Raw genomic sequence first — 27,625 nt, 5'->3', positions numbered from 1 at the left:
ATGGAAGACGTCATCAGCCGACCTCACCTTCCAAAAGCTACGCCAGGCACAGAGATGCCAGGTTCTGCGTCACCACACACTCGCCACGTCTCGTTTTAGATGTGAATTAACAACATTTTAACACCATGGTCAAAAGCGACATAAGCTGCTCGTTGGGCCATCGGTAACAATACAGTCAGTGGAAACGTTGCCACGACGGTCGGTGGAACAGCCACAAGCTCTCCCGAATTCCTCGGAGGCGTTTCAGGAGCCGGGACACGCGCCCCCAGTGACACGGATGGCGGCCGTACTCCAGGTTTACAGGCGGTAGTACAGCAAAGCATATGCTCTGAAGTTACCAGGTTAGTATTCACGACTAAAATGTCTGAGATATATTCCTAGTGTAGGTTTAATCACTTCAAAATCAGACTGAGTTTAAAAAATAAGTATTTCCCATTTTCTATCCTTTTATTTATTAACTGACATTTAATAAATTATAAAATTGGTGTATGGTGAAATATATATATCAGCCAGATATGTATGAAATACACATGCATGGGAAAAACTATTTAACTCACTTTTAACTCACACACACAGATCTATAAATACATATATACACACACATATACATATAAACACAAACATTTGTTTTCAAAATTCAAGTCAACTATTTAGTGGCAGAGGGATGCTGTAAAAACACTAAAAACGATTTTGATGCCACATAATGTGAACCTTTCAAATCACCATACGACTGATCATACAGCAATACCTAATGCTACTTGGATTAAAGATTTTTTTTTCCTTTTTTCCTTTTTTTTTTTTTTTCCTTTTTTTTTTCTTTTTTAATCAATGCAAGATTTTGAGACAACTTCATAGGCAAAAGGTGGCCCTTGTCAATGCTCAAAGCAACTAGCTGCGATCAACAGGTTTGGACATTAAAAATTCAGACAAGAATCTGCTAATTTCAGTATTCCTTACTCTCTCTTTCTGATAAACTTGTTACCTGCACTTTCAACCAGTTATAAAAATATTTTTCACATCAGAGGAAATATTTACTCTCTCTGACATGGACTTTGGGACACAAGAGAATCACTTCCTTCCCTCCCCCTTCTCTTACTTTAAAGAATCTCCTGAAAAACTGCATTCCGGCTATTTACACATTTCACTCTTGAGTAAGAACGGATCAGCCCAAGTGACCCACCAGTTCTAAAACAACATTTTCCTATGTCATGCACCACTTAAAAAAAAGAAAAAAGAAAGAAAAAAAAAGGAGGGAGAAAAGAAACCAGGAAGTATGGCTCAACGTTCAACATAAGCGTACTGAAACATCGGGGAAATGAAAATTATTACAAGGCCAAATGAGAAAACTGGACTTTAAAGCTCGCTACCTCAAGAAACTTCAGTAGGTAGGAATATGTTTGAGTGTATGGGCTACAGGATCAGGCTTTTTTATTGGGTTGGTTTTTGGTTTAAGAGACTCACATTGAACATTTAATATTAATTTTGATGAATGTGAACTCAGCAGACATTGTACCAAGACCATTATCAGCTGCACAAACCATGCAATAGTGTGTGTTGGAATTTGTATTTTCTACTTTTTGTTGACAAGTTCACTTTTAAGCAGAAATTTGATCTACTGCGGCTAAAAGGAGGTTTCTCCAGACAGAATGAGATAGGCCTCAGTTCAACAGGCCGTTTATACACGCATGGCTGACTTGAAAGCACAAGCAGTTCCACAAAGTTAAAACTGACACATGCTTAATAATTTGCTGATTAGGATCTTACATTACTTTAAAAGGATTTCATAGTAAGTTCGTAGAAACAACAGCCTACAGTCCAATGCATCAATGCTTGTATTTGGGGCTAGATTCTATAAAATTTCTCTGTCTTGTCCCACAGAAGCACAGCCAAGTAAATCCTCAGCCTGAGATTTTATTGAGTCTGGCCCTCAAGAATAATTGGTACACTAACGAGCCTGCAACATGCTTGATGAAAGCATGGAGTTTAAAAAAAAATCATCTGAATAGAGGCTCATGTAGAACCAGAAATGACCAAAAAAAAAAACCCCAAAAAACCAAACCCACTCCTGAAAGACTATGTCCTGCAAGCAGAGGAATAGTTTGCGTAGGGTTTATTCTGCTTTAAGCATAATAAAATCCACACTAAATATGGGATGGGGCAACTGGATTCCACCAGAGGTAAATGCCTCCAAGAGGAGAAAAAAAAACCCTCTCACAAGTCTGAACTTCAGAAGTTCAGCTCCTTTCCTGTTTATGTTACTGTGAAGAAAATAATGCCATTTGTGTCCAAACTACAGAGGGAAAAAAGTAACTCATATGACAAATGCACAGGTGTAAAATCTTCAACATCCATAAAAATGAACTGAAGCGCCTTGTTTTTGTTATTTTTTTTTTGTTTTTTCCTTATTTTTTTCCCAGTGAGGCCATCTTAGGTTTATATACAAAAGTAAAACTGAAAATATACTTCTGTTCTCTGTACACATAAATTTTTTTTTCCCTAAAAAAGGAAAAAAAACCAAACAAACAAAAAACCACTCGTCTATGTTTCTAACATAAAGTAAAACCAAGCACAAAGATTTCCTCCGACGAGTTCGTTTTCTCCGAAAAAAAAACCCAACCAAAAAAAAAATCAGTCCAATGAAATAATGTCTGGTATGATACCAAAGATAGACGCCGTGTCCGTGCTGCTCCTACTTGCAACTGGATGACCATGATTCTCTCGCAGGCTGTTGGAGGAAACAAGACTGCTGTTACTGCCACTATTGCTACCATTTGTGGCTGGCAGAGAACTGCTTCCTCCCGCATTTAGCTGATCGAGAAACATCTGAGATGAAGTGTATGGGAAAAAACGAGAGTGTAAAAGTTCTTGATCATCTGATGCAGAAACTGCCGCGGCTGCAGCGGCAAGAAGGGATGTGCTGTAATGCTGGGGGGGAAAAAACAACATTTTCAAGTTACATTTCAGACACTGGAGTTTTGATTCAGAGCAGCACAAAAGAAGGTATTTATAAGCTAAAGCTCTGACACCTTCTGGATTTCACACCAGCTCATCTACTCAACCTTTCTGCAAGGTAAGTGGACCGATGCAGTGAACTTTTACCTCTGCAGCCCCTGCTTTCTGAAGTCAAAAGAAATTGGAAATACTAGTATTAGTAAAAGCAAACACTAGAAAGGCAACAGTATCGCAAGACACCCCAACTGGTAAGAAACGGCAAGAAGCAGCACTCTTTTACCTCTTAAAAAAATCCTTGGTGGAAAAATGCCCCAAAATTCAAAGAAACATTTTGCCATCCCTCTCCTCCGCTCAGCAGTCACAGACCAACCACAGCTGGTGAAACTATGTGCTAATCACTGCTGGTGGAGGAAAGCAAATTGCTGTGAAAAATGCATTTAGAAATCGCACACGTAGTCCCATCAGACGGCAGCAAGGGCTGTCCCAAGTTATACTCTCTGCTGGGCAGTCCCTGAAAGCCAAGAACTTCAGCTATCAAGAATCGGATTTTAAATACAATGTCTCTGTAGGATCATTTTGCTCTGGATGTTTCTTTCCACTACAATGAAACACCCAAGCAGGCTCTTCAGCCTTGTGCCCCTGTATGTATGTACTAGTATAATTATGTCACATCAGTGCCCCACTAGACTTCTGCACTACTTGTTTCAGAATAATTCTCCTATCTATGTTCTACTGAATTTCAAGATAGCTTTTCTGAATGCAAATTCTACTGTGCAGGCTCTAGTCTTAATCAAGATATGAAAGTATCCCTCTACATTTAGTGCAATTCTCCTGCTTGATATTGCAGACCAGACATAAAGAGACAGAGGGCAGGTGAGCCACCCCAGCCCCTCTTCTTTTCTTGGAGGCACAGAAGGAAAAGTGATCAAGTGGGAGGACTTGCAAACCCAGATTCCTTTTGAGAATAACCTGCTTAGTTCACTAAACTGGAAGAGCCCATTTCAGTATTTACAGAAAGGTGGAAAACGTGGTATGAACAGGCACACAGCCGCAGAAAAACCAGTGAGCTGCCCCTGCCTGCGTGAATCGTGTAAGGGACTGTCAAAAGTCCCCGTGGTGGGGATTGTCGAAGTCAGACCTCAGGTCTGAAAAACTAAGGATGTGGCTGGTGGAGCCTCAGCCACGGCCGAGGGTCATTCCAGAACACAACAGTGGCTGAGCTTAACCCTTGGAAGCTGAAATAGTTTTGTTATGCCTTACCCTACACCCCTATTTAGACAATGCTCATGTTTGGTCACAGTTTCTATGTGTATGATATAAAGCTGCAGCCTGCCTGTGTTTACACCTACATCATACATCTGCTCCTTCCTCGCCTATACATCCATGTCAGCAAGTCCTTCTCAGAAAAGAGAATCTGTCATATAACTTGATTTTCTTTCACTTACCTGATTGTCTCCTGACAGGAAAGGGAAGAAATCTAAACCTGTGAAGAGTCAGAAAGGAAAAGAAAAAGAAAAATAAAAAAAATCAAGCTTCTCAAAACAAAAAAGCACCTTCCCATTTTTTCACTATTTTTTGAAATAAACCAGCATAATACTGATAACACTTCAGATTCTCTTCACAACCAGAGCTTGCAAAATATCAACCTTTTAAAAACTCCGGATATTAGTCTAATATTTATTTATCTTAAAAAATACACCATTTCATCCTCAAAATAATATTTTGTACTACTGGACTGTCCAACAACTGCATGTTTAAATCCTTTTACAGCAGTTATTGGTTGGAGAGCTGTACTTACAGCTACAAACAGTCAGACGCTCACCTTGCAAGTCGTAAGGCATGGGTGTCATATGGAATGGATGCCTGTAGTCTTGGATAAGTGACGTATTGATGTAGCTGGTGTCAACAGCAGGAAGGCTTGGTGTTCTTGACACAGGAGATGCTTGATGGGGTAAATTTAAAATGCTGGAAGAAATAAAGGCTTGTTACAAATGTAAAATATAGTCCTGGCTTTACTGCTAGAACAGCATTTGACGATTTCTATTGCTGTCCCATGCAGGGTTTGCCCGTTTTCAAAGTCAACCTCTCAATACACATTATGGACTTTGTGACAAGTGCCCAATAACAACTCCCCTACTCAATTTCCAAGTTCCACTAGAAAGCATCAAGATGCTACAGAGCCTCAATGAGTCTTGTATGGAGCCCTCAAAAAGGTACAAATCTGTGTAACAGCACAACAGATACACTCTACAAGGTAATTAGCAATGGAAAATAGCCAAAAAGGTCTCAAGGAGTTCTACGTGATCACTGAGTCATTTACACCATTGGAGCAGTAATCAGTTCAGCAACAGGATCCCTTTGGTTTAGCCTCAGTTTTCATCCCTACATGTTTATGCAAACAAGGTGCTATTAACAGCTTGGCTGCAATCAGGTTATTCCAGCATTTGTTATTACTGTGCTACTGGCAGTAACCACGAGGAAAACCTACACACTCCCACACCACACCCATGTTTCTCATTGCTTGCTCTCTGTTGCTGCTTTCACATTTCCCTAGAGAAGAAAAACTTTTCCAGATCTGCAAAAAATACTTGTAAGCCATAACCTTTTGCAGCATTTTATACTCATTTTCACAAACAGGAGTATAAATACAATTAAAAAACTGTATTGTGTTACACACTAAACTCAAAGTTGCTATTCCAATCCTTTCAGGCCTTGTGACCCAAGACCAAATCCATCTGCTATAAACTACCAAATCAAGATATAACCCAAATACAGAGCTTTCTACATAGAATTTATCTTGAAATTTGTTACTACTCTCCATCGTGAGTAGATCCTCTCCACACTGGCCTGCATATTTTATTCTCACCCCTTATTATTTAACGGTGACGCTGGAGAGATGGAAGGACAGCTTCTCTTTGCAGATGGCTCCTCGTCCTCTTCATCTGATGAGCTATCAATGGTTAAATCAATCACTTCTACTTTCTTGTTTTTATTTGACTGTTGATGAGAAGACACCTGATGTTCCAAGGAAGAGCTTATGCACCCTATACAAAGTAATCGACATTATAAGCTGTAGCTTACAACAAGCTTATTATATGCTTACACAGCTTATTATATGCCTTCATAAATTATTAGCGTATTATATGTCTTCATAAATAAAGCTTACAACTTACAACAAAACAAAATTACATAACATTGATTTAAAAAGTACAGTGAGCCTTAAACAAGTATTACTCAAATCATCTTTCTCACAAATGATCATTAAAAGCTACAGACATACATGCAAAAATTATCATCATGAAAAGTTAAAGGAGCATCAATACTTAACACTTCAACATCAGGACATTCTGTCCATACATCCCAAATCACGACTTACCATCAACTCCGTTGTAAGATGCAGTTACTTCCTGCACTTCCTTCTTCGACCTCATAGGAGCCCACGATCCATCCTCCTTAAACTGAATTTCATCACAGTCTGTACAATACTTCAGGATTTCCATGAACAACCTGTCAATCAAAACCATCTAATATCAGTCCTCAAAAAGAGCTTAACTTTTTTTTTCCTCCAATATCCTCATTACTCAGTGTAAGTTTGAGTTAGTGGTGTAAAAGAGTCAAAAGCTTTCATTGTTTTACCCTCTCTCATCTGCTTCCTTGATAAATAGGAGTAATGGAAAAATTTAAACTATTATCTAAAATAAAAATCTGCACATTCACTTAAAGGAACCAAGAGTTGAATCCTGAAGAGCTCATGACACAGAACTCCATTTCCCAAGATGAAGGAAGAATGTGACCTAACCTAAAAAAAAAATAAATCTCTTACCCATATTTATCTTTGACAATATTTAGCTGAGGAAGCCCACATCTTAAAGGAGCCCATACAGTTGAGTATTTAAGGACCAGTATTTCCTGAAACCTCTTTTTTAAGCAGACATCTCCTAACAAGAGCTGAGCATGGGAACCTAAACTTGCAGCCTCTTCTCCGAGCTGCATCCCCTAAAACGTTTAGGATCCTGGCGCCACATCAGTCCCAGTGGGAATTCCAGCTTTTGACCAAGACTATTCATGTGGTTCTGCGTAGGAAAAAGCTTTGCTTTAATTAGCAAGAAAGTTCACTCTTTCCCAGATTGAAACATTTTCAAGAAATAACCTTCTCCCTGGGATGCTACAATTGTATTATGCAACATCTGCACCTGGCAACACAAGAAGTCAGGACAATATGTTGTTTTAATTATTACCACTTTTACTCTTTACTATTTAGGCTGAACAGTTCTTTGATTCAAAGCAAAGACCTGTAAACCTGGGGTCCACAAATCCAAGGCAGCCTGTGCAAGCCCTGAGTGCCCCACGGGAGCTTTTTCAAGGCCTTTAAGGGGATCCTGAGCAATCTTACGCTTCACTGGCAGGAACCTCTCCTTGTTCTCCTCCTTTATCCCACTCTGGAAAGAAGGTTCTTATCTAAGGAATTAAAATGTAAGCCCAGGAATACATACTTGGCATTTCTTTGGGGAGAACAATACTAAATTTTTTTTATTTTTTTTTTAAATATTTTGCAGGTAGGCAGTACCAGGCAATCAGTCTTCATGTTACTTTCTAGAAAAAGCAACTCCCCAAGTGTCAAATTGTACATGCAGTTATGAAATTGTCCATGCCCTTGCTGGGGTGGCAGTATTAATTTGATCTAGCATGAATGTCTGCTCTCAACCAGGCCAGATTTGTGCAGCTGGCCCATGAAAAGAAATAAGATGTGCTGTTCTCACTTTAGGATCCAGTATTATGGAATATTGGGGGGGGGGAAAAGAAAAAGACAATCCACACAACTGTTTTAGGCAGGATAGCTCAAAAAATTTACCTGGGACTGGAAGGAATACCTTTGATTGTTATTAACTTTAACAGTTTGATGACCATGATTCTTCAAAAATACTGAAGGAAGAGGTACCTGGTGAGTAATTCTTCATCAACAGCAGGGAAATTAAACGACATGGTAACTTAAAACAACCAAATAACCAAGATTTCAAAACATTGTATTCTATGCAGCACAAGAACAGCAAGCAGTGAGTGCAAAGTCCGTCCTTCATTTGGAGTCTCGTTTTACTCACCCATCAATAATGAGATGTTCATAGGGAGCCTTCTTGTCACAGACAGGGCAAACCCAGGTTGGTTTCTTTTCATTCATTTGAATATATAGAGTGGCATCAAAACATTGCAGGTGGGAACAAGTCATGGCCCTACATGGTATAGTTAGTCGCATTTTACCAAGCTTTAAGAGAAAACAAACAAACAAAAGATTACATGACCTTGGTATCAAATTAACAGGCAAGGGTTTTATGTCTGAAAAGAGACAGAGAGAGGTTGAGTTTTACTCCAGAAAGGGCTCTCACAAATCCAAGTTTTAATTAAAATACATGTCACATATACTTTCTCTCCCTGTAGATTTGATTATTGCCTAAAATAAAAAGTTATTAAAAATCACACTTTAAGGTACATTTCATCAAGGAAATCATACATATTCCCATCATAAAATACAGAATCCACTGAGCACCTGTAACATACCAATGTCCCGGACAAATTGCAAAAAAGAATTATTCATTAGTATTTTAAAAGCAGACAAACGCGGTTCAGTCCTTTTTCTTGTGTAAAATACAAATAGCTGGCTATTCTCTATAATACCATCACACCCTCTGAACCCAACAAAAGGCCTGCAGATGTTAACAGAAGACAGGAGAAAATGACTTTGAAAGTACACTTTAAGATGGAAACCGTCCTTTTCCTTCCAGTTTGTGGCAAGGCCAGGACAGCGAGGTTCTGCAGACCAGCACAAAGCTTCCACGAGTTTAACACAAAAAACACAGCTGAGCGCTTAAACTGAGATTAATATGGGAGCGCTACACACATGGAGGGCTTAGGCTAAACTGTGGAACAGGTTTGGATTAGGTAACACTAACCCGGACCATAAAGCATTAACATATGATTACATTGAATGCAAAATAGATTACATAGTGAAGGGCATTTCATATTAATCTGAAATAAAAAAGTTTCCTCAAAAAAAAGTTGTTTTCTGGCAAAGTGCTTACATTGCAGTTTAGGAGGGGCTTTAACTGACCACACTAAAGGTAAAAAGCAGGAATGTCTAAACAAGACCTTTCCCACATAAAAAAAAAAACCACAAACAATTATTTATTAAGTATTATTTATGCTGAGTATTTTGAAGTGATATATATTTCACTAAAATATCCATGACTTCCTTTGAAAACCTCCAGCCAATTCAGCAGTGGAGCTGGTTTCAGTACGGCTTTGACTCTGAGCAGTGTAAGACGGGTGCCACAGGATGGCACTCAATCTCAGAATATCTGAAAACTAAAAACAATATCAAGAACAAAGGCTCTACTCACAGTCCACTACTTCCTCCATGATGTTTTTTTTTTTCCACTTTTTCTTGGTTTTTTTGCATCCCCCATAAGCAGAAATCCCTCCAGCCCGTTCCCAGAAAATTCAGCTAAACTGCAGGACCTTGTTTCTTCTTCTTGCCTCCGGCTCTAAGTCACTGTCACAAAACCCAGCACCAGATGGGAGGGGGACACAGAACTCCCTGCGGACCCTGCAGCGATGGGGCTGGAGAGGTGCTGCATGTGCCATGTGTTTGGCACCTCTCCTCCCCAAAACCATGACCAAGCACATTATTTCTATCACATAATCAACCCCCAACAAAGCAAGGACCCCAGATCCCTGTCTGTCATGAATTCTTGTCTCCCAGATGGTCGGTCAATGGCTCATTTGCCTGTTGGCCATAGTAAGAGTCTCCTGGCTCAGCCAGGATTGAGACCAAGGGTATCAGAGATAAAACCTGGATACTTCTATGTGATGCAAAATAAAAACAGGAAGGTCAAAGACACGTGCTGCAGGAAGAACATAAATACCGATCTCCCGCGTTCAAAAAAAAAAAGGGGGGGGGAGCAGATTTAAACCAGAAACATTTTCACAAGCTTTTGGTACAAAACCCATGTTTCTAATTTCTAAGCAGTAACTGGATTTAACCAAAGCCATACGCATGCAGATAGAATCAGCATGATCAGCGTTAAGGAGTTGATGTCTCCTTTCCCATTTTAGGCATTGAAGCTCCTGGATCAGCTCTGCCATACTGGCCAAACTGTGGCAGAACTGACAAAAGAGAAGGTCATAAAAGAAGGGATACATCCCAAGTTTTGAAAAACTGTGTTTCCCAGCACTGGTACTGTTTTAATTCCTGCCTGTCGGCAGCCAAAGAAACACTGCATTGATTTCTTTTACAAGCATACAAAACATCACAATCTTTTCATGCTAAAAAATGCACCCAAAACAGGAGTTAAGATGTGTAAACAAAGCTGCAAAACCTCCAGTAAAATGCTAGATTTGGAATTTTTGTTCAGTTAAATATTTGGTCCAGCTGCATAGCCTGTGGATTTATTTATTTTTATTTCAAGTGAAAAAAAGAACGTGAATTCAAGCGTCTTCCTGAAACACAGACTCGGTCCAGCCCATTTGCCTGCTGTATCGTGGATAGATTCAGCCAATAGTTAAGAGCAGCTTTTTTTTTGTACTCCACAGTCTCGGAGGGAGAGCAGGCCGTTGTGCTAAAAAAAGCTCTGCAGCAATCCAAAACAAATCCAGAGGAAGCTGCCTCACTCTGCGCTATTTTTCAGGGCAAAATAAACGTTATAAAGTCTAAACATGCCACCCCACCCAGATACACAATTTTATTTATTTTATCGAAGTCTACACACAAGAGAATCACACCCAGAACAAATGAGATGGCAGAACAGCATCCCCACATTAACAGAGCTGAAGATGCAGCACTCTTTAATTTTTGGTTCTCCTGTTGGGAGATCAAATCAGCATTTGAATGTGTACTTTCAAAGCACACACTGTCCACTCCAGCATTAAAAAGTAAGCACAAAATATTTATCAAAAAATGCTTACAAATTAGCAAGTAAACATATGGAGGCTGTAAATAAAATTACATTCAGATCTGAGGACAGTCTGACTCCTGCTAATAACCCTTCTGTCCATAGGGCAGGTTGAAAGGTGCAGCCATTCCATGATGGATTATTCCAAGAGTTACAGTGAAATCAGCACTGAGTGAGGAACATACTAGAAAAAAAGTCAAGTGTGTATGTTTTGTAGACATTATTGAAGTGACACAGAGACAAATATGCTCAAAATAATCTGCTCTAGACTTTGGTTTGTATGTCTACCAGAAAACTGGTAAATTTTAAAAAGGAAATAGTGACAAAGGTAGGATTCTGCAGAGCTACCTCCTCATATCTGACTGTCTTGTTTTCAACCCTGGCAGAACTCTGAGAAAGCAAATTAGAATTTGACATCTTTAGGTATTAGCATACTTGCAGTCCTAACAGCAATATTGTAGAGGATACTCCTGCTCTAATGCTAACTCATCAGAATCGCAGTCATCAAAGAAAAAAAATGCACCTAAGAGCATCGCAGAAGAACTTTTCTCAGTAATGGAGGCCAGCGGGACAACCAGAAAAGTGTCAAAAAACTCCCACAGAATGATCAATAGAGCACCACAACTGCCTGAAGTGGGAGCTCTGACAAACCAGCTACAACTGAAGTAAAAATCCAAAATTCCTGAAGATGTGTGCAGATTAATTTAAGATAGTTAATACAAAGGCACTTATAAACTGTTATATCCATTGAATTCTTACTAATGGATTACTATTTTTGGCTGTATTGGAAACTAATTTTAAGTGGTAAGACTATTGTGCCTAAAGAACGACAAAAAACCCAACAGGACTCTGGTTGTGCTTTGTAGAATAACAAGTACAAACAGCACAACAAGAATTCAGCTTTAACTACTCAGCAAAATAAGCTGCCAGGTGTGGAAACAAAATAGTTCAGCATTCCGTATCTGCAGCAGTTTCGATGTGACACATAAGTTCATAGGTTTATAAGATTATAGGTATGAGGTTACTAAGTTTACAGATCAAGATTTTATCTTGTAAATGCAATCCCTGTATCTTTATTACAGATGAGTTTTATCTTCCTTATAAACGTGTTATTGTTTGGTTAGCAATGTTGATATGGAGAAAGTCTTTTAGGGTTGAAGATCACAAAAATACCACATTTAAAAGATTCACAATAATTTAACACATAAATAAAAAGTAACCACAATGTCAATTGTGTTTTTTACAAAGCAAAGTTGATATATCTAAAGGTTTGTCTTCACACTGGCAGAGTTTAAAAAGATATTTAACAACTCGAAAAATAAGCTTCAATTTTGCAAGAATAAAGTCAGTTTTAGATTTTGCAACTGAAAGTTCCGTGACAAGCTTGAGCAGATTGAGCCAAACCAGGAAACAGATGTATCCTTAATCTTGAGAAGAGGTTCAAAAGTTACTCTGCAATAAAGATACTGTGTCAATCAATACAGAGCGAGCATTCTGAAGGTGCGCAGTACTTGAAACAAGGGCGCTGAGTCCCAAGGATAAAAGGTGTCCGTAATATTAATATTGTGCAGTTCAGCCACCAATAACTAAACCAGGTGTAAGCCATTGCTTATCCCAGCCTCTAACTGGTTAAAAATCCACAGGTCAGGATACAGCACATCTCTGCCACTTCCACATTCCCTGGAACCATATTCTCCCACTTCAGAACAAATTTTGTCTGAACAACCTCTAGAACAATGCGTCATTTTTCATTTAAGATTATTAAACACTCAAAGTGCACACACGTATATAATTGATTTCAGTTAAAACATGCTCAATTCTTTGGCTGCAAACACTGGCTAAAGAGCTATTTTGACCCGTCTGATCACCGACCTTATCACTCAGAGTGGTTTTATCCCAACACTCAGATGATCTAGTGACAGATTTAAGTGTGTGCTTACATATCATTTTAAACAGCATTTGTAAGTTAATGGAATCCTTATTTTCCCCGGGGTATACCACATGCTTCAGCACTGAATCCTGTCCCTACAAAGTTAACACACAGGTAAACACAAGCAAATCTCTCCCAAACGTGTCCCAGAACACTCACATTTTGATCAGAATCAGTTTTGAGGGAATTAAAAAAAAAAAAAACAACTTACTGGACAAAGCAGAGAAACTCTTAAGCTTGTTGTTGCTATTTCACTGTCCGGATCGGCAGTCAGCTTCTCTTTAACTGTTATTTGAAAGAAGAAAAGGTTTATTTTACAGCTGATTTAAAACACAATTGGATGACAGAGAAATAAAACAAGTCTGAACCTGTGTGCTAAACTTTCAGTTTGCCATATCTACTGGAAGCAAGCAGCAGTGATTATTGTTTCAGACCCACACAATAAACATGTAACATAAGCAGTCTTTACTCTCTAGAAAAGTAATAAATGACAAGATTTAAGTAAGCAAAAAGCAGGAAAAAGTCACCTTAAACCAAGATCCTTAGAAAACGTATTTATATAGAGTTGTCTCTTTTCATATACATGCAACTTTGTACTGGAAAGTTACTTAAAATCTACCAACAAGATGGACAAGCACCATTGTAAACCTCTGAAACACTCATCAAGCAACTCTATGGTTTAAAATTGAAATGCAAATGGAGAAACAGGAAAGCAGAGGTACTCTGACAACATTTGGGTTTTAAATAACTGCAGTGAAATATTAGCACAACAGAAGTCTTTCATGTCTACCTGTTCTCTACTGTTACTGGTAAGGACTGTTTCATAGTCAGTCAGCAGTTAAATGAACAAGTCGGTTCTACGTTCTTCCAGCTTCACGAACCAAACCTACACCCTCATCCTCACCTTGCATACAAAGAGCAGTCACCACCTGGAAACTCCTACATTTTTGTGCATTTAAACCATCACACGGCACTAGCACAAGCTAATGCTCAGCACTAGATACCACTGGCTTTGTAGCATTTACTGGCAGGCTAATTTATTCCCTTTGGGAGAAGGTCCTGTGCTGTCTACAACACACATTACCCGAGTATTAAAGAGCGTGCCCAACGCCTGTCAGGTGTTGGCCTTTCCCTCCTCTCCCTGAAAGACAAACACGCAGCAGTTTTTGCTTGCATTTTGGTTTTAAAACTTATACCAACTTGCACTTCACAGAGAAAACAAAGCTGCAAACCTCACACTTCAATCTGGAAGGGGGCTGGGAGGAGCACTGTGCCAGACACTCACTCTCCAGGAGCTCGCTCTGCAATACGGTGCCAAAGGAACAAAACCCGTGTTGACGGAGACTTTCCTCCAGCATGTCAGCATCGAGGTTCAGTATCAGGCATATAGTTCAGCTCACCCGAGGTACTGAATTACCAGTTAACTATATAAATACAGTTGTTCTGTTCTGCAGAAACAAAGCCAGTATGGCTGAACTGAAAGAGATTCTCTTGCATTTTTCCCTTCACAGTGTCAACAGGGTTTCTGGCCTGGCTCCTAGTCCAAACAAAGGCCTCTGAGTCTTTGAATTGGAACTGAATACAAAGAACACCACTATCAGATTCTCAAAACCCAGAGAATTGTAGGAAGTCCAAACCTCAGTCAGTCCAGTCCTATTTCAAATCTCCTTTTACAAAAGCTATTTTTCCTTTTTTAAACAAGCAGTACATCAGACATACTTAGCGCTCTAGAATGATCAGGGTTCCGTATTCCTTTTGCTCGCAACCTTTGCAGTAACACTGTCGAGGACAGCTGCTTTACGAGATAGACTGCCATGGAATAGTTCTAGAAAACAGAACAAAAGATCAAAGTAAAAACTGTTTCAATCAAAAAGACAGCTTGTATTTTATACAATGCTTATGCAATTTGTTATGTGATTACAGGGCTCTGTGTTTCTAAAGCAGTTACAGGAGTTTGGATGGCAAAGTTTTCAGACTAGAGAAAATCCACCATGCTTCAGAGAGTTCACAGGGCTGGAGTTTTAGAGATGCAACAAAAGTGACTTCACGGTTCGCTGAGACTGGATTCAGCTGCAAACCAAGCTGATAAAACAGCATTTAGGACACTTCTGGAACTTTTTACACCTAACTCAGGACATGCAGTCTACAGCCATGTGAGAAGAGTAATTTCACATCAATAATGTTACATACTGCAGTTGTGTCGATACATTTAAGGGAAGATGTCAGCTCAAATATGATCAAAACTTTTTTTTTTTTTTAAATAGAAGTTTATTTCATTTTCAAAATAGGAAAATTGGCAGTGATGCCTCTTCAAAAGCAACACATAGAAAAGACACATCATCTGCAGTATTTCCTACTCAGTCTGGAAGCACTGTTCAACCTTCTTTTTCTACAAAATGCAACTTCACTACCCAAGCTTAACAGGATTAAGGCAGTTAAAGAGTTCAAGAGTTCAGTGAGGCCAAGATGTACTCCGGTGAATGAAGCTGGAGCAGGCAAGAAGTCCCCACTCCCGGCTGCCCTTCCCCTCCAGCAGGAGGTAGGTCACTTCCCCTATGGGTCTGAACAGAACAGAATGAAAATGTCCTTATCAGTGTCAGCAAAAAGCCAGGGACACTCACTTGTGCCGCTACAGATGATAATTAATAATAATAATATAATTAATAATAATACAAGGAGGTCAGGCACAGGCCGAGCACCGATGCTGGCAGCTCCCCCGCCCCCTTGGGACAAGCAGCTCCTTCCAGCATCGCCAACCGATTCCAAACCACAGCCCAAGATTTCTGAAGTTCTCATTTGTCTTGTAAGCTACTACCAACAGCAGGTAATAACTGTCCTTCTGAAAATGTGATATGGTAGGATGCGCTCAGCAGAAACACCCCTCACTCCTGTGCACCCCCGAAATGGAAAGGACAAAATTTGTGTTTTCATACATCAATTACTTCGCAATATAAACAGTATTTGCTAAACCTGTAGCCAGACCCATACACTTGAAATGGAAAAATTAAGGTCTTCCCCCCAGCAACTGTCACGTATGTTTCCACCAAAAAAAACCAAACAAAATCCATACAATTGTGACATCTGCCATTATTTAGGATGCCACTAGAATCCGAAGATAGGATTTCAGTAATATATCTTACCATAAAATCACACAAATTGAAACAGCACCAGAAACGCCACATTTTAAATATTTTACTCTTACGATGAATGCTTCTCACATCATTAAAAACCACTACTGCTTTAACTTGTTTGTTTAATGCCTCAATTAGTATAGAAGTTAGAAAAATGGTAATTAACATTGTGAAATTATTTACTGACAGCTTGAATCTACAAAGCTAGGAACTTGCCCAAGGCATCTTGTACAGAAGGCTCTTGAAACAGATTGTGTAAAAATCACAATTATGACTTCAGGAGAGGTAGAGCACACCAGTCGAGACATGTGACTGACTCTTTAGGGAAGGAGGGGAATTCAAATTTTGTACTATACAGGCACATCCAAATATAAAAGAATTCCTCACATTTAAGTGCCAAGGTCTCACACAACCACTTTAGGAAGCTTGACATCTCATGAGTGGGGAAATTCTGACTGGCATCTAATTCTCAAGAAATACACTAAGAAGTGGCCACCCTCTTCAGTTTTCTATTGCAAGCTACAAGTTTGTCAATACATTTTTAATAACTGAAATATCTATGAAGCCTGAGAAACCAGCTAGCTCACAAAAGACCAGCCTCGAGGCCACGCAGACTTGTGACATATCTTTTCCCTATGTCCTCACCGGTATTTTTAAAAGTGCAGCGCTGTAACTGAGAACAGCTATCAGGACTGATCAACTCATGTGCAAGCACTTCTGCAATGTAAACCAAACCAGGTTCATTTTCAAATACTTATTTCTGATACCTGCGCTTGACATTAAATAAAAAAAGGTTTAAAAAAAAAAAAAAAAAATCATTCAGCCATCATTTATTCTATAATTTGAATGGAGAGTGTTTTACGGTCCACAAGAAATCCATCCTGAAATGCCACCATGATGTTGTGCATGACTATTGTGCATGACTGGGGTGTAAGCGTTTTCCACGCTGGTTCAGGAATCCTGAGCTTTGCACACTGACGAATCCTCAGACAAGGTTTCATCTCAGGACAATTCTCGGGACTTCTGAAAACAGGCCAGTTGCAATGGCAAAGTCACCATTTTTCAAGCAGATGTTGACTCTCTCATGAGTATCTAGCAGGTTTTTTGCCATCAGAGAAAGCAATGCACTAATTCACGGACTAATTTATTGAAGTAAATTTTTGCAGCATGTTCCAGTTTTAATTATTCCAGAAGAACATCAGCAATTTTATATTACCAATTTTAACATTCTCCCCACAGACACACAAAAAAAGTTCTAAAACCACAACTTTTTAAATATTAAGTGTAAGATTAGCAGTTATGAGAACAGAAATGTAAAAAAGGCAAATAAAACCTCCTGGGCCCTGCTGAGTTGCTTTGCTTTGTGTTCACATTTACAGTTATAAAAGACCACTCTATACTAAATGTCACATGGGAGTAACAACTTGAAGCCAAGATAAAGTTTGTCAAGTCCCCCAAATCAGGAAGAGCTTCAAGTCTGAAGTTAAGACAAAAGAATAAGATAAGATATCTTCATCTATTATTCGGGCCCTCAATGAGCCACGAAGAAAGTGGGTGGGGGGATAAAATGGGAGAGATCACACCAAAATATTTGAGAGCTACGGATTTGAGGGAGCACATAAAGCGATACAATCAAAAGAAGGAACAGTCCACTGCTAAACCGTGAAGTATTATCCGGACAATTAAACTTGCTTCTCTTTCAAATCTTTCAAACAGATGCCAAAGCAGAAACTAATAAGCTTGACAGCATTATGTATCAAAGTTACTTACTCTTCCAATTTCTGCAGTCCACGAAACAACGATTGTGTTTGGTACCGTCGTAGATAATCTGACAAGTGAGGTAATGTTGATTGGTCGGCTAGGTCGCTTTGGTTCAACACCATTTTTGGTTGGTGGAAGATAGCCCTAGAAATCAAAGGATTTTTTCCTCTCAGCAAAAAAATAAATAAATACCGCTTTTGCCTTCTGCCCTTTCACCACCACCCTGCCCCAATAAAAGCTGTATCTCACCTGAACCAGGCTCCCTCTTCAATTACAAACCTTCAAGAATAAAGGTATATAGAGAGACATATATAGACATATCAGACAATAAATTATCAAGTATTTTGCAAGGCCTCTCCCCTTACACAGAGCTTCACGCTTTCCAAATCCTAACCCTGCCCACTGGAATATTAAAAGGCACCTTTGCCACCTCTCCTTCCTCAGCACTGGAATTCTACCTGCCTGCCTAACACCGCCCAGTCTGGCCCTGTGCTGCCCCAGGACTGGAAACTGGCATTTTTTTCTCTCTTTCTCTTGCTCAGTGATGTTCTGCTCCCTGCACAGATGACCTCCAAAACAGAGCTCAATTTCAGTCAGACACATTGGGTATTTGTCAAACATAAAAATTTACTGTCATGTTTTTGAAAATTAATCTTCTGAATCTACTGGCTGATCTCCTGAAAAACAATTTACTTAACTATCTTCTCCGTTTACCTATCCATCTTCATTCCAATGCTCCAAAATGTGAAAACAAAGCTTAGGATAAATTCTCAGGCTAATTTCTGACAGACGGTTCCTAATATTGCTATCCAAAATACGGGAATCAAAATAACATCTTACTTACTGGGAGGCTGCATGGTTTCCCATTTACTTTCACACACAGATTGGGTGGGAAGTGATCTTCTTGTGGACAACTGGTTTCTGATAAACAAAACCTAAAAGCAAAGAGATTTCATCATCATTCACTTATAAAGTGATTTAAAGATCACCCTTTGCTAGAAGGAATTTTTTTTTCCACAGAGTTATGAAAGCATGACAGCTCTTGCTAAACACAGCCCTCAAATTAGCTGTACAGATCATTAAGCAGGAAAGTCCCCCAAAATTACAGGTTTGGATCAAGATGGCTGTAGGTTTCTTCCCAGATGTCTTCAACTCCTCAGACTGACTCTGACTCATTCAGATAGGCAGGTTCCTATTACAAAAGACACATCATCTGCATTTCTTTCCTGCCATTTCTCCAGCCTGGCCTCTCAATACGAGACCAGGGGTTCAAAAAGGACAAAATATACAGTCTCTTCAACCATCCCTCCTCCAACTTCAATAAACCAGCCAACTGTTTAGCCGTAGCATCAAACACTATCCTCATGCCTATGTCAAACTTCTTAAGTTCAGACAACTTTATTTATTTACTGAAGTTCAGACAGGCTTATGTGCTGCTGGAACGAAAATAAGACACACCCTTCCTTGTGTATGAAATATGTGTAGGCCAAGATCACAGACAATAGACAGGACCAAAAAGATCTTCTCGACTCCACTGGACTTCGTCCAGGGGACCCGCTGCATCCACACAAACCGACTGTGGCATCAGGGGACAGCTATTCAACGCAGCTGCTCTGCTCACAGACCCCCATAGAATTTCAAGGATACATAGCATTTAATAAACTTATATGTGTCAAAGCTTCTACAATAACCAACAGGTTAAGACCCAACTGGTGATTTGCAAAGTCTTGCCTCCCACTGCCTATAGAAAAGTAGACCATGTGCTGCTGTGCCCAGGAAATACTGTATTAGACATCTCTGTTAGGAAAAATAACCCTCCCTGCATGTAGATTTTGAAGGCCCAGGCACCTGCAATCTGACAGATGTGGAGTTTAAAAAGGAGCATACGCAGAATGCAAAATAAGGAATAGCAGAAAACGAGCCGGCTGCGTTCTGACACACCAGGGATCAGGCCACCAGCAGCTTCAGCAAAGCTGCGTGTAACAAGGACGAGTAGTTAAGTTTGCCCTTTTCAAAGCTGCCAACAGCAAGTTTTTCTCAAGAAAACAACAGGATGAGACTCTTGTCCATACAGCAAAGCATGACAGGCTGGGAAGTATATACCTGATATATTTTTAAATACAACAGCATCAAGAACAGGCAATATAAATCCATACCTTAGCTGGACCTGTACTGTGAAGTCACATTTGGTCCCAGAAATATCCCTAGAAACAACACAACATGGGTTAAGACACATTGTTTACACAACAGATACATCAATATTTTCTCAGTTTGTATACTATAAAGAAAATTCTGATGGGTCAATATGACGCACCATCTCTACAGTGAATAACAGAACTCGACAAAGGATCAGACTGATGGTGGGTTAGGGAGAGTTATGTATTCCTACTGTGCTTTGTACAGGAGAAACCTGCCCAATACTCACTGGACAGTGCTGCTATTTAATTCTCTCTTCCTCACTCTCTTCATTGGCTTCCATACAAAGGAGAGAAGAATTCCCCCATAAAAATATTCTCTGAGGCACTACACACACATCTGTGTTCTTTAAGTTCACATTTCAACATGGAAGATACTGTAAGTTGTCTTTTAAATTTGTTTTTATTTAGATTGCGTATTACTGATCAAACTGACTCACATTGAACTGCTGATTTGCTGCACTTGTTGTGGCGTCAATGCAAATGCAAAGCAGGTTTCTCGAAATCGCTGACTATTATCTGATGCTAGAAGAAAACAAGAGATCATCACTTTAAAAACAGCAAAGAGAGTAATTAACAGAACGATCTCCTTTCATTAAAGTGTCTACACATATATACACACATTTTTATAGCAAGTCCAATAGTATGACACATCTGTTTCTGTAAACAATTCTAGAACAAGGAAGTTGCCGTTTAAACCCTCCTGTAAATAAAAGTACAATCAACAAACTTTATATGCATATAAAGTATACATTAAAGAAGTAATATAGATAATAGTAAAGCTGCGACAAATCAGCTGAAGACTTTCTATCAGTCATGGTATCTTAATGCAAAATGTTGCTTGATTTAAATTTTAGAATTCTTAGGAATTCTCATTAATCCATCTTTTATTTCTTTTAACACAAGAGATCACAGGTTAGCCCATGAAAGAATACACAGTGACTGAGAAGTACAACACATGCAACTCCGTACGTTTCAGTAAGATATTTTACGGAGTTAAATGCACCGAAAGTGTAATATGCAAATAACTCATGAGATACACAATATGAAACCGGGTTTTAAAGTCCTTCAAATATGTGCCATTGTGCTCCATAACAAAACAAACAGCACTCAAGAATTAATGCACTTGCTGAAAAAAATCAAATGTTAAACATCTCCAAAATAGTGCTTAGATGTAACACGCATCCCTTCACTGGGGCTACGGGCACCATTGCCGTACAGAACCACACCCCAGGGCTAAGAAAATGGCTTTAAAAAACAAAACAAACAAACAAAAAAATCTCTCCAGAGACCTGTTTCTCATCGACACATGTATTGAAGTGAAAGTTGCAAGATGTTTGCCATTCAATTTCATTATTCTTAATGATTTTATAGGGTTATGAATAACTATATTGTGTATCAAACACTCGGTACATTTATCATTTTTTGTTTTACTATAATCTACTTTCTGACTCATCCTTGAGTGACAGATGAGTGAACACTTCAGAGTGACACTTCAGATACTGTGTTAAAAACAGCATGTGGTAGGTTGGAAGCAACAATAGAACACGCATTGACTTGGTATAAATATTAACAGCAGCAATCTCACAAAATTACATTTCTATCTTTCTTGTATGACAATGCACCAAGATCTCTACATTTTATTACGTTATATGCAGCAACCACATGCAATTCATTATCAGTTGCACGATGGGCAAGAACAGGTGATATATATCAAACAGCAACTTTTCTGAAAATACTAGCAAATAGTAAATATTCTTAAAAGCATTAAGTTCTATAAAAAAATTTTTATATTTTATATTAATATATTTCCATTTTTTCCAATAATAAGTTCTACTGTAATGTCCAAAAGCACCATCTGGGCTGGGGTACAGCAGAAGGCCTCAAGTTAACTGTTAGTTAGACACTCATGCCCACAGCATCTAACAGCTAATTTTATTTTAACACACTTTTCAATCACATTTCTTCAAACAAGAAACATGCAGGGCTTCAGGTGACAGCCACTCACGTTATCACAATGTAAGAATTTGCAGGAAACACGAACACAATGTATACAATGAACAATGAAAACCTCTTCTAACATTTGGTCTTCAGTATAATTTTACACCTATTTTTAGTTATAAATAGAAAGATCAGAATTATAGACTGTAATCAACAAAAGATGAATTAGCACAGTTAAATAATGCACTGCAGACCAGAGAACTGAATTAGTTCAAGTTATTATTTCATATCCTTACATAGTTAAATGTAGTTTTCACCTGTTGGTTTTATTTTCCTCCCATGTATTATTTGCTTTACACTAGGAACTGTCAGCTCTGGCTTTATCAGGGAATTTCTAGAACATCTTTGCAAACATTTGTTGTGAACTCCAACACCTTTAATTGAAGAACAAGGCTGCTGAACCTTTAACTAAGGCTGCCTTCAATTAAACCTTCATTATCCAAAGAAGTTACACAGCAAGTATCAGAAGTCTAACCCCAAATTTTCCAAGCAATCTTCTTCCCTTTCAGCTGCTCATCTCTGGGCTTGTTTTGGTTTTGCAGTACACACAATTTAAAGATAAGAACCAAACCAGTAATATGGATTTTTGCAAGCGTTCGAAAGGAGAGAGAAGCAAAGAAACTGTCAAAACAGTCACTGGCAAAATACCGAAGGTGCCCAAATCCAACCCTTTTCCTCTGGTTGTTACTGGTTGCTATTAATGCAAGACACATTTTTGTCAAACAGTGATATGTGATTTTGAAAAGTGGGTTTCTAACTTCTATACTCAGTTTCATCAGGCTCATTGGCCAAATTTAAGTTTTATACATTAAAATGGCAGAAAATGAAGCAGAACATTCTCCAGTGCTGACATGGGACTGGCTGACATCAACCCGGATTTCTTCATGGGCACATTTACCACATAGCAAATAGCCTCTACTGGAGTCAAATTTTTTTGCCACAGAAATAGCCACTTCAAACTCATAACTGTTAAAACACTACAGAGATGTAGACATGATTAATAACCGCATTGTGTACATTACAGTTAATGAATTTACCCTGCAAGAAGAAAGGGTTTGAGGCTGAGGGGACGCAGCTTGGTTGGTTGGTTTTAACAAGTTCAGTTTAGCCTAAGAACAAAAAGGCCTCCAAAATGTCATCTTACAGTGGCTAATCACTTCAGAGGTACTTGTCTTAATAACTCTAAGTAAAATTCTATGAGCTGATAGATCCACCATCCCCAGGGATCGGAGACTTAGTTTGTCATGTGCTGTTTGATTTTTCCTTCGCTGCAAAACAGCGTTAACATACACATGCTGTGTTTTCCATACATTGTGTACAAGCAATCGTCGTGATTACCCAGGGAGCACAGCCAAATGGCAGAGAGGGAAGAAACAATTTGTTAATTAGGCAAAGATGATCCAAAAGCCAATCAAAAGATTTCCAAATCCTTGACAGATTGAGTGGTACAGACAGAGGAAGACGGACAAGAAGCCACGTTGCTCTAAACTAAATGAGAGCTCCTGCTCTTCAGCCAGACCCAGGATCCAGCTTTGCCCCTTGGACGTGGAACCACTGACCCGAAAACCAGCAAATTTAACCACCGGCTGCCCAGTTCAGTGCCTGCTACCACCAGCAAGTCTTGCCTTTAGGAACACAAACATTTTAGCACATTATAAAGACAGAATTTGAATTTTTACATTCAGCTCAATGTTTAAAAATTGTAAGAACAAACTATGCAAAGAACAAACACAATCGGTTTAACAAAACCACAAGTAGAAGAGGCCAGAACAGCGGTGGAAAACCCAGGCTGCCCTGTCTGAGAGCACAGGGAAGTTTTACACGGACTGTGGTGGTGAAGACCGTAACTCCCATTTTGTAGCTTTCGGTTAAGATCTCGCAATTGTGACCCAAAACTGCAAACCAACCCCAAAACATCCTCTGCAAGGGAGATGAGAAATGGTTTTTCTTTGTGGTTTTCCCTAATCTTCTCCCATGTATTTTCATGCAATCTTTTTATACCCGTATCTATTCTTTCTAGATCTACTTACCCTACAAATGATGCATGAAAATTTCAACAAAACACATTAGACAGAGTTAATTTTGCAGCTTTGATATTAAATACCAGGCTTACAAGCTCACCTATGACTATCCAAACTCCCCTGTTTCTAAAGACTTTGGACAGACCTCGGGAATCAGGAATTTGATAGCCCAGAAAAGCTACCAGTCTGCTGTTAATTCATCTGGTGTATCTGCTGTGTTTAGGAACAGCAAACAGATCCCGGCAAGTCAAGCACATCATTTACTGTTAAAGTTCTGGAGTATGATTAAAACCAGAAATATGCAAATATATATATTTTTATCCAAGAAAATCATTTTTGATGGCTGGAAACATGCAATTATGCCCTGCAAACAACTATTATTATTTAAGAAAAGAAAGGCAAAACCAGATCTCCAATTGAAAACCAAGTGGACTAAAATAGAATTTATAATCTAATAAAGCTGGAATCTAGCCAGGACAACACAGTTAATAGGAACATTTTTAAGAAAGTTGCCAGGAGTGGGTTTTGGGGGTTGGAATTTTTTTAATAACTATGAATTATGAAATTTTATAACCTTTTCATTAGCACTCTCTGAATGGTGCAGAATTTGGAGGATTAGACAAGAGCGTCTCCTTTGCAGCCTCAGAAAGGAGGTACAACGCACAAATGTCCAAGGGACTTTCCTATTTTTAAAAAATTACATATAAAGAACAAACGCACAGTAAATTAAAAAATACCATGAATCACAAGTATCATTTTACCTTGCTGCTAAAAAAATTCCTGAATAATTCAGATATTTGAAAGGGTGGGTTCTGAAATATAATACAGGATATTTTAAAAAAAACTGAAGTATAAAAAAGAAACTTCAAGCAGACTAATGTAATTAAATGAGTGTCAACAAGAACAGTTTCAGCCAAGCTGCATAAAAACTTCTCATCTTACCAGAATCTCACCGTTTGAGGGGGTGGGTGGAAGGGACTATTTACTGCTTCTTCATTCATCCAGCTTAAATCCAGAAAAGGCAACGAACAAAACGCACATTCTCTGGTAAACACGTACATCCCAAGAACCAGCGCAAGCTCAGGTCTGCTGCCTCTGCAGGTCCCCGGCATTAGGACAAGACACTCTAAAGTGCCTGAAACGTTGCAAAACCATTACAGAACAGAGTTTCTTCTTCAAAACTGATTTTTTTACCAACTCACTATTGTCACAGTTTCCTGATTATTTCATGCTTCCCTCATTCAAATAACACTCCAAACAGCATAGGGCATTGGTTTGTATTAAGTGAGAGCGACCCATTTATGCCTTGCTAGTTTTTTATTTTATTAAATGTTTCATACGAGTAATGAGTTTTCAAAACTTGAGCAAAAACTATTTTTATACATGGCAGTATCATTCACAGGACCAAAGCACTTAAAATTCTGTATGAAGGTATATACATGTGTGTATATATATGGACAATTAATATATTACTTATTGAAGTATGACACATAAATATACTTCTTACCAATTTTATCCTTTATTTTGGAAAAACCCTATAGCACTAGAGTGAAAAAAGAACCCAGCTTGAGTGGCTGCATTTTCTACAGCTCTAAAAATATTCTGTTCCACCTCACCAGTACCCACGGCTAAAAATAGCCACACAATCTTTCTGCAGTAAAATACCTCTTGCTGTCTTGAGAAAAAGCCAGTCTCTAAATTTCCATTCAGGAACAGATACCTTCAAATCTTTAATGAATTTTACATTATCACATTGTTGGAGTAGTGATGCTTCCTGCCGCAGCTGCAGCTGACCATCATACTGCCAATAAACTACGGTTCATCTTTTCCATCTATCATCACCAAGTGCAGCTTATTAAATAGTGAAGGGAATATATTACCTTCTAATAGAGAAAGATACTTGGACTAAAATTAAACTTGCACTTCACACTGCAGTAATTACCTAAGTTCAGGCCACGAGAACAGCTATCATTGACTTGGCCTATTACCAATGATTTTCAATAATTGCATGTTTATTTCCAAAGGCAAAAATAGTTCTGTTAAGTAAGAGTATCAGGACTATAGAAAATTTCTGCTAAGCACTGTAAGATAAACAAGAGATGTCTAATTGGTTATCCACTAACTTAATACAGTATATAACACTGATCAGTTACATTTGTCAAAATATTAGGCAGAAAAACATAAACACTGTAGAAGTTGCCCACCCAACACATATATAATCCTTACTTATCTTCCCCAGATAGGTAAGAAACCTCATTTTGTTACAGCACAGGCACTTTGCTTTTTCTTTTAAACAACAGAAGGCATGGTATCAATTTATGTTCAATCCCCTTTGAAATATCACTGCTGAAAATTTAATACACTGCCTCTAAGCTAGACCAAAATTACTGCATCTAGATCGAGGCATGGAAAACATTTACCTTTCAAAATGGTAAAATTCAGACAGGCTCTGAATGATGTTCAATTGCAGCAGAAGCCAGGAAACCCGTAACACAACACTACATACACAATAGCCCCTCATAACGCAGTTTGTCCAAAACCTCTTGTATCAATCCTGAACGGGGTTCATTTATCCAACTGCTTTTGGAGGAGAGATCAAATGTCTGTGTACGGTACATTGCAATATCTGCTCATAAGCAGAAACCAAGCAGCTACATGGGAGAGAAATGATGAGGGGATCCACATAATGTCGGGATGGATCAGTGGCCCTTTTAAAACCACCACAATTTATGAAGTTCCTGGGTAACAAGCATTTATACATAAACATTTCCTTCCCGTTAACCACAGCCTCTCCGCACCGAGCTCCTGCTATCTCCTGCAATCAAGCAGCTTTAAAACAACTACCCACCATGCCCGGAATTTCCTGCTACCCATTAAATGCATCCCTAGTGTGCAACATCAGGTCCGTCCCTGCTAGAGCCCCCCTCGGGGAGCCACCCTGTCCCCTGGAAGGCAGGAAAAGCCTCTTGCTAATGGCTGGAGCCACAGCAGACCAGGCCAAAGCTGGACCTTACACCCCATCGGCTGCACTAAGTGGAGCTCAAGGGCTGGGCTGGCCCTGGCACCAGCCACGGGTTTCGGCAGCTCGGCCGCGCCAGGTCCCACACTGACAGAAGCCCCAGGTTCCCCTTTCTGTTTCGTCACTCACTGAGGCATCTTGGCCATTTCATTTCAATCGCTTATCACAATGACCGTTGCTTAATCTTAACATTTCAAAACACTTCAAAACTACTTGAAGGGAAGCATTTTAGTAAACACACAGATCATTCTTTCCTTGACAGCGGTCACCAGCTCTTAACCCATTTCCATGGGTTACAACTGCGCTACACTCACAAATCCACGGCATTACTGTGAAGTGATAACGCTACACTCTTCAGCTTAAACCAGGTGAAAAACTGAACTCCAGTTCTGGTCATTCTGCTGCATTTATCAAGATCATTTTTAGATTCTGCTCGACTTAAGCTTTTAACAGTTAATACTCAGAAGGAAGAGGCAGAGCTACACTGGGGATGGGAAAGGCAGAGAGTAAAGAGAGTTTATTTGAAATAGTGCCTAAATTTATACATGAAAATAGCCTGGAAATACTCCAAAGGCTACAATTAATTCATAAGTATGACGTATTTTATAACTCTCTATGATACGTTGTATAAACAGAATAGATCAGCTGGAAACTCTGTGCAATTGGACAGAT

The 27,625-nt window shown here is 39.1% G+C and overlaps 1 protein-coding gene across 7 annotated transcripts in view; it reads right to left on the bottom strand.

The window, feature by feature from the left end:
- Positions 1-435: 435 nt before the first annotated feature.
- The window catches only part of PIAS1 (protein inhibitor of activated STAT 1), a 57,469-nt gene continuing 30,279 nt past the window's right edge, over positions 436-27,625 (bottom strand). For 2 of the 7 annotated variants that reach the window (XM_065076791.1, XM_065076790.1), the window contains exons 3-14: positions 20,353-20,437; positions 19,874-19,921; positions 18,562-18,652; positions 17,727-17,861; positions 14,545-14,650; positions 13,037-13,110; positions 8,052-8,212; positions 6,329-6,459; positions 5,819-5,996; positions 4,775-4,917; positions 4,398-4,435; positions 436-2,925 (exon numbers count right to left, since the gene is read on the bottom strand). In XM_065076791.1, coding sequence (XP_064932863.1) covers positions 2,629-2,925; positions 4,398-4,435; positions 4,775-4,917; positions 5,819-5,996; positions 6,329-6,459; positions 8,052-8,212; positions 13,037-13,110; positions 14,545-14,650; positions 17,727-17,861; positions 18,562-18,652; positions 19,874-19,921; positions 20,353-20,437 — 1,487 coding nt within the window. In that variant the 3' untranslated portion in view covers positions 436-2,628. Of the gene's footprint in view, positions 2,926-3,232; positions 3,354-4,397; positions 4,436-4,774; positions 4,918-5,818; positions 5,997-6,328; positions 6,460-8,051; positions 8,213-13,036; positions 13,111-14,544; positions 14,651-17,726; positions 17,862-18,561; positions 18,653-19,873; positions 19,922-20,352; positions 20,438-27,625 lie in introns of those variants that run through there. The other 5 variants (XM_065076794.1, XM_005511190.3, XR_010475434.1 and 2 more) reach the window with 4 other exon arrangements.

Source organism: Columba livia, chromosome 11 (assembly GCF_036013475.1).
Source record: "Columba livia isolate bColLiv1 breed racing homer chromosome 11, bColLiv1.pat.W.v2, whole genome shotgun sequence".
NCBI classification, from domain to species: Eukaryota; Metazoa; Chordata; class Aves; order Columbiformes; family Columbidae; genus Columba; species Columba livia.
This window is presented reverse-complemented; position numbering and strand designations above follow the sequence as displayed.